This window comes from Corapipo altera, unplaced genomic scaffold (genome assembly GCF_003945725.1).
Source record: "Corapipo altera isolate COAL_440 unplaced genomic scaffold, ASM394572v1 55, whole genome shotgun sequence".
NCBI lineage: Eukaryota > Metazoa > Chordata > Aves > Passeriformes > Pipridae > Corapipo > Corapipo altera.
Genome location: NW_020884882.1, coordinates 12,651,780 through 12,669,528, shown reverse-complemented (window position 1 = coordinate 12,669,528; position 17,749 = coordinate 12,651,780). Strand labels below are relative to the sequence as shown.

At 39.5% G+C, this 17,749-nt stretch overlaps 1 protein-coding gene across 1 annotated transcript in view; it reads right to left on the bottom strand.

Moving 5' to 3' along the window:
* FAM19A1 (family with sequence similarity 19 member A1, C-C motif chemokine like) overlaps positions 1 to 17,749 on the bottom strand; it is a 221,725-nt gene that overhangs the window by 7,618 nt on the left and 196,358 nt on the right. Inside the window, exon 4 of the mRNA XM_027640724.1 lies at positions 50 to 174. Within this exon, the coding sequence (XP_027496525.1) occupies positions 50 to 174 (125 nt within the window). The remainder of the gene's footprint in view (positions 1 to 49; positions 175 to 17,749) is intronic.

The window sequence follows — 17,749 nt, the reverse complement described above, 5'->3', positions numbered from 1 at the left end:
TTCCCGTTCCTAATAGGACCTCCTGGGTGAAGACAGAAAGACAACTTACTCTGGTGGTCTTGATTTTATTGCCAGTCGCACACATCCATCCGGAATTATCAGGCAACGTCTTACATTCCTCTCCTTCTAGGCAGGGCTCCATCTCACACCACCATTTCCCAATCACTATAGAAGCTGAGAGAGAAAAGACAATGTTTGCAACTGAGTTACAATGAACAAATCTGCTTAAATAATGTCTCAGGGGTCTAACACTGCATTTAAAAGGCAGAGTGTCCCTTCAACTGGAGTTTAGTTGTAAGGATTTCATATTTAATTACTTCTTTGGCATCCTGCATCGCCTAAGACAGTGCAGTGCTTTCCACAGCCTCCTCACACACAAGATCCGGTCTGTTATCATGCTGTGACTGCAGGGGAAGCTGTGATGGCAGCAATACTGCTGCAAACCAAAGGACCATCCACCCTAACAGCCTGTCTCTGTGAGTGCCAATCTGATCCTTATGGACATGTGTAAGTACAAGGAAAGTCTAAAGAGATTTTCCTCAGAATATTCTCTGGGTCTTCAGGACTTGTGTCTGCTTTGCTTTCAGTACTTGCAGCTGGCTTTTTTTTTAACCACAAATCTGTCCAGAATTTTTTGAACCCATGGAGACCTTTAGCTTTCCCAGTATTCCATGGCAGGGAGCATCACAACTAGAAATAGAGGGCAAGGTAATACTGAACAGTAGCAGAAGTTTTTTGTTGAAACCTGATTATGAATTTTATAGAAACCATATTATCTCTAGCAGTAACTTTTAATTTCCAAATATTTAATGTTGTAAATAATGTCAGTGTTTGGACCTTGTTGTTTGAATTTAATTGGCATGTATGTTTACAACCTTGAATGTACCTTAATGAAGTTTCTTGCCTGGGAATTGGTATCTGACTATATCCTTAACTGTATCTTAATGACATTTTTTGTCTGGGGATGCTGATAAACTTTAACTCACCTTGCAACTGCGACTAGTTAGAGTGTGAGTGGCTCTGTCTGTGGTTTGTTTTCTCTGGCAAGAATTAATTTCATGGTTGTACTCAGGAAGCCTGTCAAAGCTTTCTGCACAGTCACTCAATTAGGGATGCTTAAACCATTCATATCACCCCACATGGCTGCTTCAAGCTCACAAAATAACTTGGAAGCAGCTGACTACCTTATACCTCACCATTCAGCTCTGGAAAATACCTTGTTGTGCATGCATTGATTTAAGGACATTTCAGAGTTTATAATTAAATTCTTGAATATAGAATTTAATAGAATAGTTCAGTTGAAGGGGCCCTACAATGATCCTCTAGTTCTCTGTGTTGTCCTTCCTGGTTCTTCCCACAGATTATACCTGATTTTTATCATGTAATATGTATCATTTATCCATATATGCAACACAAAAAGAAGCTCTTTGCACCTGTGTTTGTAAGGCAGTTTAATGATGCTATTCACACACCTTTTTCAGAAGGGTATCATTAATGCTGCTAACAGTAGAGAAAAGAGATATGTCTCTCTTTGCTAGGCATGAAAAGGCATGAGGGCTGAATCTGTGCTCTAATAATAGATTGTGCAGTGGGCAAACTGAAAAACCATATCCTGCTAAATACTGGCCTTCACAGCAATCATCAGAGCAGAGCATCCTCAGGATGTGTGAGAAGAATCTTGTGCCATGGAATCAAAAGTGATGATCACAATTATTTACTAGCAGCAGTGCTGTAGGATTAAATAACCATGGAGAAGGATCCCACAGTGCTGGGTACTGAAAAGCACAAACCTGAACACCCCGGCCTAGGGAGTTTACAGTGTAAACCAGAGATATGACATGAATACAGACTGAGAGGCAGCATGGAAAAGCAAAGCTGTTCATAGCAATTAAAATGATCTAACTGCTTATTGATGCTGCTAAATGCAGCCCAAGTATTCAGATCTCGACCTTGAAAAATAATCAAATGCAAAGTCAGCGCTGAACCTTAATGGCAACTGCTTCATGTAATGGTGTGCAGGTTTTAGTATATACATACACATACTTATTTATGTATTTATTTCTTTGTGAGCACAGTGCAGTGCAATCACAAGGAAGCCCACCCAAGTGTCCTTCAGTGAATACCCTCACCTGGGCTGGAGACCAGGCTCTTTTTATAGTGGGGGAAACCAAGGCCCTTTGCAGATGAAAAGCTGTTATTTGTCTCTAATATGTAAGTAGGCAAAATCCTTTGTAAGTCTGAAGGACTACAAAGCTCACTGTGGTCTCATCCTCAGCCCCATGCTGGGGCAAAGGCAGTCAGAACCCAATGAAAATTACTTCCTTTGAGTCTTGTGTTAATAGGTTTTCTCCTCTATTAAGAGCCTTGTAATCTTTAGGACCAGTTGTCCTTCTTGGGCACTGTTGATGAGTTCCACTTGATTTCAAAGTGTTACACCTCCAGCTCTGTTCAAAGAGGGAGAGAAAAGCTTTAAAATCAATCACAGTTTGCAGCCTTTGAGATTTGGGTCCACCTGTACAAGGAGGGGTGAACTTTCCCCAAGGAATATGATGCAGCTTCTCAGTGTTTAAGTTATGTCTCTCTGAGATGTGCTGAAGCAGTTGTGTGAGAGAGAGAATTGCTCAAGTTAAGATGCTTTCCCTCAGGGTGGTTTACACTCAAGAGCTACCAGATCATGAGGAACGTGAGCTTCTGACCTGAACTGCTAATTCTGGATGAGAATCCCAGATTCCCATTAGTCACCAGGCAGCACAGGCTGTGAGTGCTCACATCATGCTGAATTAGACACTTGTAATGTTTTGGAGTGGTTTTCATTGTGTTCTTCTCATTGTCTGGGGAATACACGAAGCACAGAGTTTCTTCGTGCACGGCTGAATTGACTGACACAGATACCCTCAGCCATGGGGAAAGAAAAAGGATGTGATGTAGAAAAGCCTTGACTACTCCTGCTTTCCTTGTATTTTGTTTTAGTTGTGTATTTTTTTTTGCTCCCCAGCTCCTACTTGTTTAAATAAGGGATTGCTTATATTTGAGTTATTTTCAAGAAAATGCCTCTTTTATAGGAATATTAAAATCTAAACATATAACCAGTGGGGCTGGGGAGAAAAGCAACTTCCTTCAGAAAATTCTCAAGATTTCTTTTCCAGTCAATTCACACAGGTTTATTTATTTTTTATTTTTTTTTTTAATTTTAATAAATCTTTGTTTGCAAAGCTTTAGAAAAAAAATTGATCAAAATATTTAACTTTTGATGTATTTAGTCTGCGTGGATTAACACAAAAAGCATTTGGTTGAAATGGCATTTGCTAATCATGTGCTCCAGAGAAATAAGCTACAGATAAGAAATCTCAGGATCAGATTGAATATAGGGAAAGGGGAATAGAACAGCTTATATTTTCTAGTGTTTACACAATTCTATTGCATTTTAAAATACGTTTGTTCCCAAACATAATGCCCAAGGCCTTAGGTGAGTGCAGAGAACTGCCAGTTTAGGTTGGATTCAGTGGATTTCAGCCTTCAAAGTTCATGAGAACCTTTGCAGGTTGCATAAGGGTAGTGACCGTGTTTTGACTTGCTCTTGTGCGGCACCTGGAGCACAAAGGTTCGATGCACGAAAGAGCTGGAGGGGGATGTTTTCCCCCTGAATTTCAGTAATAATGTATTCTATTAAGGGGCAGCAGAAATGCACTGAACAGCTTCAAACATCTACACCTAAAAGGTCAAATAAAAACGGAAACACTAATAATTCCATAATTTTCCTCTCAGATCAAGCCAAATTTGGAAAAAATACACAACCACCTGTTGAAACTCCTGAATTTACCATGTGTCACATTTATCAGTATTCAAGTTCTTGCACTAAACTGAATCTACTCAGTTGTTCAAAGCCCTCTTACAGGGGATTAACAGGACACAGACAGAGAAAATGTGTGCACACAGCCCAGAGACTCACAGGCACTCGCTTTTGTCATGTTTGCTACCCCAGTGTGTATAGAAAATGCAAAGGAGTTTTTTTCCCAGATAAAATTCTCCTTTAACTTTTCTGCATTTGTATTTAGGAGGTTGCTTTAACAACAAGACAAAGTCCATATGACAATAAGTATAAAGACATTATATTTAACAATGTAACAATATGACAATTCTCACGGAGTAATAGATAATTTTAATTCATGTTTATGGAATACCCCGAAATGTGAAAACAGAACAAAGTATCATCATGCATTTTTCAGCAGTTTAGAGGGAACACACTATGTATTAAAATGTTCCAAGATTGCTTCTGCAGTTGCCATTATGAAGCCATAGCAGCTCTCTTTTTGCCTGTGATAAAGTGTACACATTTTGTTTGTATAGAAATAGAATACAAAGGAATGGAGATATTAGATTGCGCTTCCTCCTGATTATGGGTATCGTGTTACTCCAAGGAATAAGCAGCAGAGTTCATTTTCAAAACCAGTATGATACTCATTGCAGGATGGGAAAGTTTCCACTGTAAGTATAGAACATTCCATTTTAATCTAGTTTCCACCAGCAAAGATTGATATAAATAAAATTTAAATAGAGAACACATTTCACAGATGTCAGAAGTGAAAAAGACTTTGTCAGCTTAATGAAAAGATATCAATTTTCTCCACTTTATTGAATAAATTGTGAGTCATTTTCTAAATGGATTAGATTAAAGGAAAGTTCAAACTCCCTGTGAGAGACTCTTGAGCTGATGGAGATTTTGGTGATGGCAATAGCACAGAGGTGGGTAAAGTCTTTCAGGTAGTTTTGTTTTTTTTTTTTTTCAGAATAAATAGATATAAACCAGTATGGGAGAAACTGTAACCCTGTGCTCACCTATTCCTTACAAAACAAAATCTCAGAGAACTGAACGAGACATAGTTTCTTTTACTTTATTGGGATGCCGTGGGGAGCGGGATGGAGTTGAGAACACACATTCTGGGAGGATGAGAAAACTGTACTGAAAGAAAGTGTCATATGAAGGGCTGTGTGTTTCATAAACAGACTGAAATAGCGGCTACTCTGGGAGCTGTAAAGCAGCAACCTGAAAAGTTAAAGAATACAAATCCAAACCAAAAGATTTCAGGTTGAATGTTGCTATCTAGGAAAAATACAGGGTGTTTCCTACAGGGAGTCCAAGCTATCAAACTCTCTGCTTTAATTCAATCTTACTCAATTTTAGAAGTATCAATATAATGCTGCTGCACTGTAATGCTTTGCTGCCTTTGATAACAGCCCTCTCATAGCTCTGGGAAAATGGACATTTCTCCAGTTTAAAATACAAGCACAGGGCAATCAGTCTGGCAAGTGGTGTCTCATATCCGTAATTGCCTCACATTCAGTCTTGCTGAGTTAATTTAATATTTTTTAATTGTAGTAAACATTAAAAAGAGATCAGCATACTAAACTTTTTTTTTTTTTTAACCCACTGATCTTTGCAATATTCTCCAGGTTTTTGAACAATGTTTTATTAATTTACTGGCAGAGACTTAAAAGAATTGAAGATATATTTTTTTTTCCATTCAGATTTCTTGATTTTTTCATTGCAATCTATTCAGTAGCCAGAGTAGGGTATTTTAAAGAGTGTAATACGTGTCTGAACAACGCTGTGGGATGCACTGAAATATACCCATTAAATATGAAAGGGCAGATTAGATGAAAAGAATCCATGAACGATTTCCTTTTAAGATTTGCATAAACCAGCAAAAAAGGGTGTTAATTCGACAGCATGAGAAGACTCACTAGTGAAAAACCACTTACACTGCCATTTCCTAGCAGTTGACATACTGTTAGGTAAATTAGGAAAAATGACATGAGTATGTTGTGTACTTCCCTCGTAACAACATGACTAATAGAGGTGGTGTTGGCTAATGGCCTGAGAAGCAGAAACTTTCAAAGCTTTTTTAACCCCAGCTCTGCTTCTCACTTTCTCCGTTACTACAGGTAAATCATATCCTTGCTATCCCAATTTTCCAAGTGTAATTTTATTTACTTAAGAGGATGAGTTATTCTTGTTGTATTTGCTTGTATGTTCCCCTCTGTCTTTACTGACCTGCTGAACTTTAACACTGTACTGCAGCAGTTTGGGACTGACCCTTTTTCTGCATTTGTACAACTTGAAGAATGGGGTCTTGGACTGAGCTTGGCTTTCCTAGGTACTACGAAAATAAATGATAACATTAAAATTATGTGAAGTCTGTGTGCTGCCAGAAGGTTTCTAAGCACATGCCTGACTTTGAGCTGAATAGAGATGGTCTGTTAAAAAGCAGATTTCACACAAAATAGCTCAGACCTTGCCAAGGAATTTCTAGTCCTTAATCCTGTTCAGCCTGGGAGTGTCAGATGCTGTAGTTTTGTCATTTTTCCATGTCCCTTTCTTTGCACCTTTGGAAACAAATGCTGCTTAGACATATGGCTGAGGGGCATCCACAGCTGAAGTAGGACCACAATTTCTCATGGGTGGCACCTTCATGGTGAGTGAACGTGCATCTGCACTTCCATGAGTCCATTAACAGTGACAGTACTCAGGTCCTCTGAGTGCTTATAAAGTGTGCCCAGCTGTTCAGAGGTAAAAAAACCCCTTGTTTTGTTAGCCAGGTACACAGATAAAACATCCATATTTTAAGAACTGTAGAATTTGCATAGTCATCTTCTGGGTCGGATAGATCTCAGCAGCAATGTGTAGGACAGGGAATGGCAATCAAAAATTCTTTTGGACCCTCATAGCTCAACTTGTGAGATCTTTTCATAGTCTCAGATTTTAAGGTAATAAAAAAATGAAGCTAGCAGAAGCTGTCAGGCTTGGAGGTCAGTGGGTTGTGGCAATCCTTCCCAAAGGTGTCAGCAGGTCCCAGATCAGTCGTGCTGGCAGCTGACTCTCAACCTTATCCCTATTTGATAAATCTGTACTCAGGAGGTGTTGTAGGCTTTTTTAAGCTTTAATTATTCCACATTCCACTGAGCTCAGACAGGACCAATGCTTGACATTTTTTCCTGTGAAAGTCATGGATCATAGTTGATATTCTAACTGAACCTCCACTGTGTTATCTATCGGGAAACTTGATTTCTACAATGAAAGGCAGAGCAAGTCTCGACAAAACAGATTTTTGCAGATATCCGTGGCAGAGAGAAAGGACATGAAATGATAAAATAAATCATGTATGATAAACTTGTCTCCCCAAAAGTGCACAGTGAATTCTATGACCTTCCAGAGTTCTAGGACACAGTCTTTTATTTTTTCTTGGAACTTCCTGAATTCATGCACAGCAACACACATCTAAGGCAGGCGTCAAGCCACCCATCTTTATTTGTAGTTTTATGTGTGTGAGTTTATTGGTGTTTGACATGACATAACCTCTCTGCAAAGACAGTGGGTCATTTGAGAGCAAACTGCTGGCGTTAATGAGTGCTAATGAGACTAATGAGAACATGAAATGGCACGTTCAGGGAACTGAAATGAATACAGGTGACTGAGGATCCCCTCCCAGCCCCTATGGGCAAAATTGATCTTTTGTAGGTTAGGGAGACCCATTGCTGCTGTTTATTACTGAAATTTGGAACAGAATCCACCCCCTTGCTACAGAACAAAGCTGAGTGCAGGCTGATAAAATATTTGTGCAATGAAGCAGTGTTATTTACACTCTATTTGAATGGCTTCAGATAACCTAGTGAAAACTTAATCTTATTGTTATATATTTAATGAAATGCCAATGAACTGCAGCATAATTATACATTTTGGAAAGACAATAGGAAGCTAGTTATAAATATTCACAGACGTGTTTCAGACCAGAGTTGAGAACTGGTGTCCATCAAAGAAGAAGCACATCTCCATGCAATGTAAATTTTTCATTAGTAATAATTCATTAATAAAGTAAATGAATGAATTGAAATGCAGATAGAGGAGAACCAGGCTGTGAGATGAGGATGAGGGAGGTACACAGAGGTTAGTGAGTGGCCTTGCAATGCTATTCCTTCAGTGGCTGGAGGGACCCTGAGTCATATATATTTATATCAATATATGTATGTATGTGCACATATATATATATCTGTGTGTGTTTGTGTATGAATGATGAGTGGCTGTGATGCTGATGCTGCTGTGGAGATGTTTGCTCACACAACCAGCATTGCTGGGAATTGGCTGTGGTGAACCAAAGATGCAGTTGCTGTAACTTTGTCCCTCGTGATGGTGGCAGCCAGCACCCAAGGGGAACAATGATTGCCTGGTTTTGCATGAGAAATCAGCGATCTCTGTTTAGTGTGTGAACCAACAGTTACTGGAGAAACAGGAAAGAAAACCCTGCTTAGATTTTGCAGGCTTCAGACCAAATCTGGTGCCTGTAAAAGTTGCCATTTGCTCAAACGTGAATTCCCTGTGCTGTGGGTGTTGGGTTTAGGGATGTGGAAGGGAAAAGCTGCGAGTTGGGCTCTGAAGGGTGAAAGTCTATTATGGAATTTTGACTGAATGAGGTGCCAGAATCACAGCTTAGCAGCAAGGCACTCTATGAAAGAACACTGGAAATGAATAAATTATATAACTGTAATGCATTTATAAGGCATAACGAAGCATGCATAATATATTGGAGAGCTATCAGTTATGAAATTAAATTCTGGTGTACAGCTTAGGTATAAATTGTGTAGTCTTTATCTCTTGTTTTCTGTCAACAGAGAAGATTCCTGTAAATAAGTAAATGTGGAAAATTCTTTATTGAACCTACAGACCTTAATAGCACATAATGTGATTATGTGTCATTAGTCAGTGAAAAATACCTTTTTTTTTTTTTTGGCTTGTGTATGTTTTTCCAGTGAAAAATGTTTTTTGGTGTTCTTTTTGAAATGCAAGATATTATATTGTCCTTGTTTTCCTCTGTGAAAAATACTAAGTTCTCTGTGCTTTAAAGACCTAAGGCTGAAAGTCTAAGCTTAGAAAATGTTGAAATATGTGGCTGTGTTGCAGGTGTCTCTGTAGCACTGAGGGCTGTCAGATGGGTGCCTGCTGCTGAAGAAAGCATGGGAGGACAGGAGAAGGGGCAAAAGAACTGAAAACACAAAAAAACCTGAGCAGTAAAAGGGTGGAAGAAGGCAGGTTTAGATTAGATACCAGGAAGAAATCCTTCCTGTGAAGGTGGTGAAGCCCTGGCACAGGTTGCCCAGGGAAACTGTGGCTGCCCCATCATTGGAAGTTTTCAGGGCCAGGTTGGAGGGGGCTTGGAGCAACGTGGGCTAGTGGAAGGTGTCCCTGCCTGTGGGGGTGGAACTGAATCTTTAAGGTCCCTTCCAACCTAAACCATTCTATGATTCTACGATTCTATATTTCTCCTAAAATCTGGATATCAGAGAATTTTTGGAAAAAGAGGCTGCTGAGAGGTGTGAAGTACATGAAGCCATCTGCTATTCTTCCATTAAAAAGGATGTAAAGGGGATGATAATCAGAGCTGGAAAATTCCTGAAGCAAAATACCCCTTAATTTTGAGCTGTTGTAAGCCCCTAATGTCCTAAAAGGCTCCCGTCAGTGCAAACCCCTGCTGGTGTGGTCAAACTTATGTCCAAAACACCCACCAACACAAGTCTTTGTCCTGTCTAGTAGCAGTAAGGCTGCCTAACTCCTCCACAGCTGGTGATTAAAACACCTATCATTTTTAGTTGAAGTTCATCTGTGCTTGACCTGATGTCTCATAATATATTCTTGGTAGGTTCTCTTGCCTCCCAAATGTTGTGTCCTTCAGCCTAAAAAAATATGTGAAAATCTGTTATTTAATGGACACATATGCAGCAGAGCAAGAGCCTTCAACAGCTGCCTTTTGCATGCAGCTGGTTGATTTTCAGAGTGAAGTGATGCAGGTCAAAGCCCTGATGAACACAACCCATGGATGACCCAAAATGCTCCAGGAAAGGATGGGAGCAGCCCTTTGCTGTTGTCTGTACCCACCAACTGTTTTCAGTCCACTAGAACTACAGAAACATGTTTATTCAAAACCCCACCAACCAAAACTCTCACTGCACAGGGTCAGGTGCCCTGTGCTCTCATTGTGGGGATGATTCCACGTGAAATGAAAACTAGGAGAGGTTTTACTGTCCTAATGATGGTACTATGAACTTGCACGGGGTACGTGCTACTTTATGCACAGTGGTGCTGAAAGACAGCGCCTGCAAATTTCTTGAGGTAGTTAACTTGCAATTCTCTCTCCTGGAAAAGGCAATATGGTCCCAATTCTCTTCCATGAACTGGGGATTGCTGTGGTATAAATAACACACCTATAGAGCACTTAAATCTCCACAGTCCAGAGGAGCACAATTTAAAATCTGTATGGAGGAAGTTCTTTTCAAAGGTTAAGTTAAATGAGCCAACTGCCACTACACAATGTAATTACTAATTTATTAAAAGTGTTGTATCCATTCAAGTCTCTTTGTTCTGTGGTGTAAGACAAGTCTAATTGTGTTTTAAAGATTAAAGGAACATTTGTTTTTTTGTAAACAAATCCCTAGCTGCTATTACAAATTACGTAATGCATAATCTTGACATGATAGATTGGGAGATATTTCAGTGCAACAATGCCAGTGCAATCGGAACAGGAACTGCGAGACTGAACAAAAATTGATGAATTGAACACACGATATTTTGTATCTCATATCACAGCTAAATTACTGCTTCAATTCGCATGGAATAAGAGAAGTAACTCAATTATAAAAGCTTATCAGCAAGACTTACAAACAGAGAAATTCGTGAGTGGATATTAAACTGACCTTAACTGACAAGCTTTCCTTTAAAATTATGTTTTCCTTCAGTGCTCATAATGCTTATTTACTCTGAAACCTTTTACAGAGCTGAGAAGTCCGTTAATGGGCACTTGAAATTTCATGGTCGCGTTGGTATTGGCACAGCTCATGTCTTTTGCCTCCATTCAATTTAACCCTGAGTTGCATTCTTTTAAAAGATCAAAATTCACTACAGTGGTATTTTTCCTCTTTTTTTCCATCCCTGGATTTCACTTCCAGGTAAGTCTTTGCTACTAATAATTTATACGATAACCTTACCTTGTTGTCCTTAGAGTGAATAATCCTGAGGTTAGACAGGGTTCATTATTTCCATTGTAATGCACAAGATGGGCTCTTGACAAAACAAGAGATGGGAGAAGCTGTGAGTTGCAGACCTCAGATACTCCAAGAATTCCGTGCCCACTCCAGTCAGGTGATTCTTAGTTCTGAACCCATAAGCTCTATTCTCATCACTACAAATTGGAGCTTAAAATTTTGTTTTTCACAAATATCTGTCCTTGTTCTGCTTGATCTCATTAATGCTTATAGGAAATGAATGGAAGTGGAGCCTGAGCATGTCCAGCGCAAGTTCTTTTACAAATCTGAGCATGAATTAGTGTAAAATGCTTTGCAGAATATGTTCAGCTCTGCCAGTTGCAAAACGCATGTAAGCAGAAGCCCTTCAAAGACAAATAGCTAAACAAAGAGATTGAGAATTGCTATAGTTACCAGAAAAGCAAAAAGAAAGTTCTTAATTTTTTTAACTTTATAATTCTATAGTTTTGCAATTCTCCCTCCTTTCGTTGTTTTAAAGCATTTTAAAACAGCACAAGCTGGGTTTTCTTTGTAAATATTCACCTCCAAAAATACTTGATCAAATAGGCAAGATGTTTGGCTATTTAAATCCCTAATTCTGTTATTTATAATGTTCAATGTCCTTGACAGCCAGACATGACCATGTGCATGGAGAATGGGACTCCAAAGATGGGAATGTCCACAGAGTGACTCTTCACCTTACCCATCAACATTGAAGAACTGAGAACTCTGAAATGAAGCTTTCTTCCATCTGGAAAAGAACTTCCAGAAAAGGTTTATCCAGGGAAGTTTTTGCTATCCAGCTGCTGCCATGTTTTATTTATTTTTTTTTTTCCTTTCCATTTCCTCTCATATAAGAAATCCCCTTGCACTGTTCAGGTTTATCTGCCATGGAGTTGCAGGATTGATATTCTTTCCAGCACCACTTACAGTATCTGACTTCTCATTCAATCAATCGATCTGTGTGAGTGATTTCTCCTTTCACTTGCTCCAGGCTTCTCCTCAGTACCAATCCTTCCCTTTCTGCTCATTAATTCAGTCTCCACACCTGTGATCCCAAAGTGGGGGCTGCAAACTGATGGCTTCCCCCATAAAACACTGAGCACAGGAAATGGAATGGCCACATACTCAGTTGTGTGTCACATTTAGTACAAACTCTAAGATACAAATGTTATCTCACTTTGACCTTTAGGTGCTGGTTTTTATGGTTTTTTTGCTGCTACTAAGACAAAATGCTCTCACCACAGGCAGCAGAAGTGGCTTTCTTACAGAAGGCAACATTCAGAGTTCTTTAATTTAAGTTTCAATGAAGATAGAATATGATAATTTATTATGAGACCCTTTTGCATGGGCTTCCTCAAATATTTATAAACTCATTTAAATAATTAATATAGGAGTTTTAATAAACTGTTTATATTCACAAAAGGAATGTAATTTGCAGAAAGGACAGTTCAGGTGCTAGGAAACATGGATAGACCACATGAATTAAAAATAATGGCTTGCATCAAAAGTTTATATGACCTTTTTATAAGTTGTCTAACACTGCTTTCTTGGAGTGAAAAAATGCTTCTACTGAGCTGGTTAAGCTGTGCACTGCACAGGCTATTTTAGGGAAGAAAAAAGAACAACCTTCTATTAACTTGGAGATTGCCAAGGTCAAGGTCTATCCAAAGAAACAAAATATATTAATTGAGAATATCAACATAAGTCCTTTTTTTGCCCACTTATTTTTTTCCCCTTTTTCGAGCAATTTTTGCTGCATACTATTCTCAGGAGAGAGAAACAAGTTTTTCATTCATTCATGAGGCAAGTTTTCATTTATCACTACAGCAGGTCATTATTTAATCAAGCATTAGCTATCTAAACCAGGCTGTGACCATCCTAATATGGTTAATAACAATAAAATCCTGTTAACAAAAGCAATTACTTCACAGGAATGCAGCCAGATAGAGCTTTCCCAGCCTCCCTGGGCAGCTGTGATTTCCTTTTTCCACCTCTGGAGCTAAGTTGAGCACACAGCTCTTGTAGGATATCAGATTCCAGCCACTGAGGGTTGAAGAGGAGTAGTTCTCTCCAGCTCAGTTTTCTCCCACATACCCCTTGCCATTAAAATGTGAGGTATTTGGGTCCTGCTGAGGTGAAGAGCCTCCTGAGCTGAGCAGGTACCCAGGGCTGTAAGGCACCAGGCAAAACCTTCCCTGCCAGTGCAGGGCTGGCTCTCTGTCATCCTGAGAAACCAACCCGGGCCTGATGCCTGAATTCTGCCCTATGATCTTATAGCACCAAAACAAAGAGGTTGTTTCCTGCCATCCTTTAGTTGATAAGTAATTGCTATTCCTGACCCATGACATGTCTCTCACTATGTCACTGGGAAAGGCTGCCTTTCACCCCTGTATCATTTACCCCCTTCAAGGTTGACTTTAAACTTCCCACAAACCACCTAAGTGCAAACAGGTGGACACAGGTGCGTCCCAAACAAGAGCTATTGCAGGTCCAAGAGCTCCCCCTGTACTGGATTCTCCATTATTCCAGGTGCCATCCCTTTGAGATACCAACTACTTTCACTGCTCCAGGCAGCGTCAGCTCAAAGTCATGTCATGAAGGCAAACTTTTCCCACAGAAATAGTAGGTGGAAAGGAAACAGACTTTTTTTCCCCTCTCACCTCATCTATATAAGCACAAAAAAAAAAAAAGAGCTCTGCCACATTTAGAAAGGCAATCACAGCTATTTCAAATACCAAACAAACTCAAGCTTATCTTGTAACTTCTTCTGCTATCTTAAAGCTCAGGGGTGCCGTGTTCTGCAAACACCTCCTCTTTGCAAAAACCACCAGCCAGCTCCAGCTGCAGCCCTGGAGAGAGCGTTAGCAACTAAACCAAGGCAGATAGCAGGGAAGGAGAGGAAAGTATGCAAATTTCACTGGGCACACTGTAATTACTAATTCATAGCAGAACAGATCACAGTATTTCACGCTTATCCCATGTAATTCAGTCGCAGCAGTATTCATTTTGCTATTAATTTTAATAGAATAATTACCTTTATAAGGAAGAAAGAAACTACTGTTAGAGGGTCAGATCCTCAGGTGGGGGAGATATGGTGATTTATGCCAGTTTGATGAATTTTGTAATCTTCCTTCTCCCTTGCTTTGAAAGGAATTCAGTAATTGACTGGTTGCCAGGCTTACAGAGATAATCTACGCTAAATGAAGCTAAATAAGAAGAAATGGCGAAGCAAAGAAATGCAAACTCTTAATGGTAAAATTTACATGTCTGCATTTGAATGTTTATGTGTGTGCCTGCCTGGCAGACACACATCCACACACACACAGAGACACACACACGTGTCTAAACAGCCAGTTTCCAGTTCATTCCCAACACTGTCTGACAGGAGAAACAGTTCCCATAGTGACACACTTTGCTGAATTTATAATGTTACGTGTCCAGGTTCAGCTCTGCAAAATGACAAAGAGTTTGGGGTTCTAATAACATCCTTTTTGATTATTAGAGCAGGGAAGGGTTTAGAGTATGAGCTGTATAAATGACCTACAAAATAAAGAACAGACAGCTATATTATTATCTCAAGAACCCAAAGAGATATGCAAACCACTTAAAAATTTTGCTCTTGGTCACAAGAAATTTTTGATAGATACTTCATAACCCACAGTTGTCATAGTTCATGTATTTTTGAGAATAAGTTTAGACCTTAACCCTCTGCCACTTGCTGCCCTCAAAGCCATTCTGTCTTTTCTCCTGTTTTCCCTGACATTTTTGTTTTGTTGTCCTTTTTCTCCATTTTCCTGGCAGATCTGCCTTTTGCCTGGAATGGTGTGTCAGAAAGTAAGCAGAAGAAGGTAGAACTGGTCACCAAGAGCTTCTGGGCAGCTTCTGCATCTGCCTGGTCTTTAACCAGCTTCAGCTGCTGTAATTTAGATACTTCAAGGTGCTGCATTATATTGTAATGGGTTGCTTTGAGAATTACTACTGAGATTAATTGAATTTATGACCTCATTCTGGAGTATGTGCCCTCTTGTTGTGATTAAGATAATCCATTGCTTGAAACAGAAGTTACAATACATGTCAATTTTTGCAGTCAGCAGTGCTGTCATTGAAGTTTTTTAGCTCCAAAAAAATAAAAATGAATTTCAAGATAATTGTTTCCTTTCTCTTTGCTGAGGTTTTATATTCAACTATTTTATTTCAGGGCTCTGTTTAAATTGAAACTACTGCAGCATTATATGCAAAGAGAAATCAATCTCAGAGGGGGAGAAAAGAAGAACCAAATATAGATTAAAAAGCTGCCTCTCCAAAGATTTTGAAATATGAGAAGCCTGGCTCTGCATGTAAGATTAATGACAGCTACGTGTGTGATGAATAGTTCAGCTCGAATCAGGGGAAAGTTTTACCCTAAGTATCTGCTGTTCCAAGTGTTGCAACCCTGGTATCACCCAGCCCTGCAGCAGGTACACGCGGCGTCCTGATTGTCCCAGTCTGCACAAAGAAGTGAGCAACAAAGAGAAATAATACCTGTGCTTATAATCAACCCACATCACTTCATGACAAAAAGGTAATTTCTCTCCCCGGGTATCTTTCTTTTCATTATTTTTATGCGTGGTAATGTATCAGCTTTGCTGTATTCTTATTAAGGAACGCAGACACGGCTCCGGTGGCGGGGGCTCGTCTCACATCGCGGCTCATGAATGGAGCTATTCTTGTGCTTTAAATTGTTAAGTATTTTTTTTTGAAGAATGGACAAAATGAATATTCAGTCACCGTGCATTCAGAGGCTGAATTCGTGGCCAGGGAGCATTCAAGACTTCAGTTCTGTGTTGGGAGCTCATGGGGAGACCTTCCAGCTCTGCCTCGCAGGGAGCGCCAGCCCTGGCCAGGGAAATGCAGAACGGTTTCTGCAAGGAAGTGTCTTTGATGGCTGACGTGCTTCAAGATTTTGTATTTTAATAGAAATTAGTTATTCGAACACTGTCAGCACTTTTTCATTAAAAAGCAGGTAGAAACAGTCAAATTAGGACAGCTTTTGACATCCAAAGGCATTTCTAGTATGCCTGGGGGCTCATGCTGCATCATCACACCATAGTAGTTTCCTGTGTCATTTCAACACTTCCACTGCAAGGATTTCAAAGCAATTCCAAGCCCTACCTTGACATTGTAAAACCCTGCCAAGGCAGAAGGGGAAGTACCTTCTTGTCCCTAGATCACTATGGATTGTACAAATTGCTCTGAAGGACGTGGGCAAAAATGGTAAAAATATCCCTGATACTTCAGTGGAAATGATGTGTTGTATTTCTGTTCTCTTTTTCAGAGAGAGAGAAGCAGAGGCAATCCTTTCCACTTTCTGTGGGCAGTGGAGTAAAAAGGCACTCATGAATTCTTTAGGAATGTCCAGAACATTTTACATAGCTGTAAAAGTAAGGCTTTCTTAATACTAAAAAAATCTGACTCTGAGAGAGTTCTTAATTTACACATGTACACGTATTATTACTTTTTGGAAGGAAATTCTTCCAAAGCTAACGAGTTATATAAACTTATTCTTTCAAGTCACTGTTTTGGGTCTTACTTTCAAATGGAATGAATGTGACAAAATTAATTGTATAGTTGTTAGTACTTTTTGTTTTAAATTGTAATTTTTAATTTAGAAAACCACTGAGGGCAAGTCATTTATGTGCCCAAACATGGAATTTAGATGGCTTGCTGGAAGCCCTCAGCCTTCGAAAGTGAGATCCAAAATATCAGTTTGCACCCAGGAGACAGAGGGAGGAGCAGACTATGTCTGCAACTTCAGTAGTGCAGCCTAGAGGGTTTGTGTTCAGGGTCTTCCTTCAGCAGTCTGTAACATCCCCAGATCATCACTCAGCATGATGCCAAATGGCCTCTCTTGATAGAGACCTGAGGAAATGATAAAGGATGGGAGAAAAAACAATCCAGACAAACAGATAGCTGTGAAATGGATTACTCACAAAAAAAAAAAAAATATATATATATATATAAAGTCCGATTTCTTTTTTTCAGGGCACTGGAAGAGATGGGCAACAGGGACACACTTTTGCAACATCATGTCCCCATGCAGAGATGCTGGGATATATCACAGTGAAACTAAATCCCATCAGCATTTTAGTAAGAGCTTGCTAAAATACAGTGAGGCAAAAGGGAGCCAGATCAGCTCCACAAAGACAATATAACCATGTATTTAATATCCCTGAGGGATTGTCTGGGACCAGTCTCTCAGCACAGCTCACTGCATTACATTTTTGCTCTGCAGGAGTAGAGTAACAAATGGGACTATCAGAAAGGGCCATCAAAGCATCCTCTGTAATTTTGAAGAAAACTAGAATTGTAAGAAGCCAGCCACACTGTATGCAAAAGAGGGTCTAAATGTACTGGAATAAGATTGAAGACCTGACATTTAAATTGCAAGGCTGACATTTTTATGCATTTTTACATGCATGCTCTTATGGCTCTGTTGATGGAGGATAGGAATGAGGAGGTGATGCCATCACCTCCTGATGATGGCTTCCAAAGGCAAAAAGAGAAATTGTTATTTATGGCAATGCTGAGCATATCTTTATAAAACGCACTTGCTTGTCATTCAGGACAAAGATCTGGAAATCTCCTTGTTTTGCTGAAACTGTTGGAAACTGTGTCTGTATACGTGGCAGGGTTTCACACT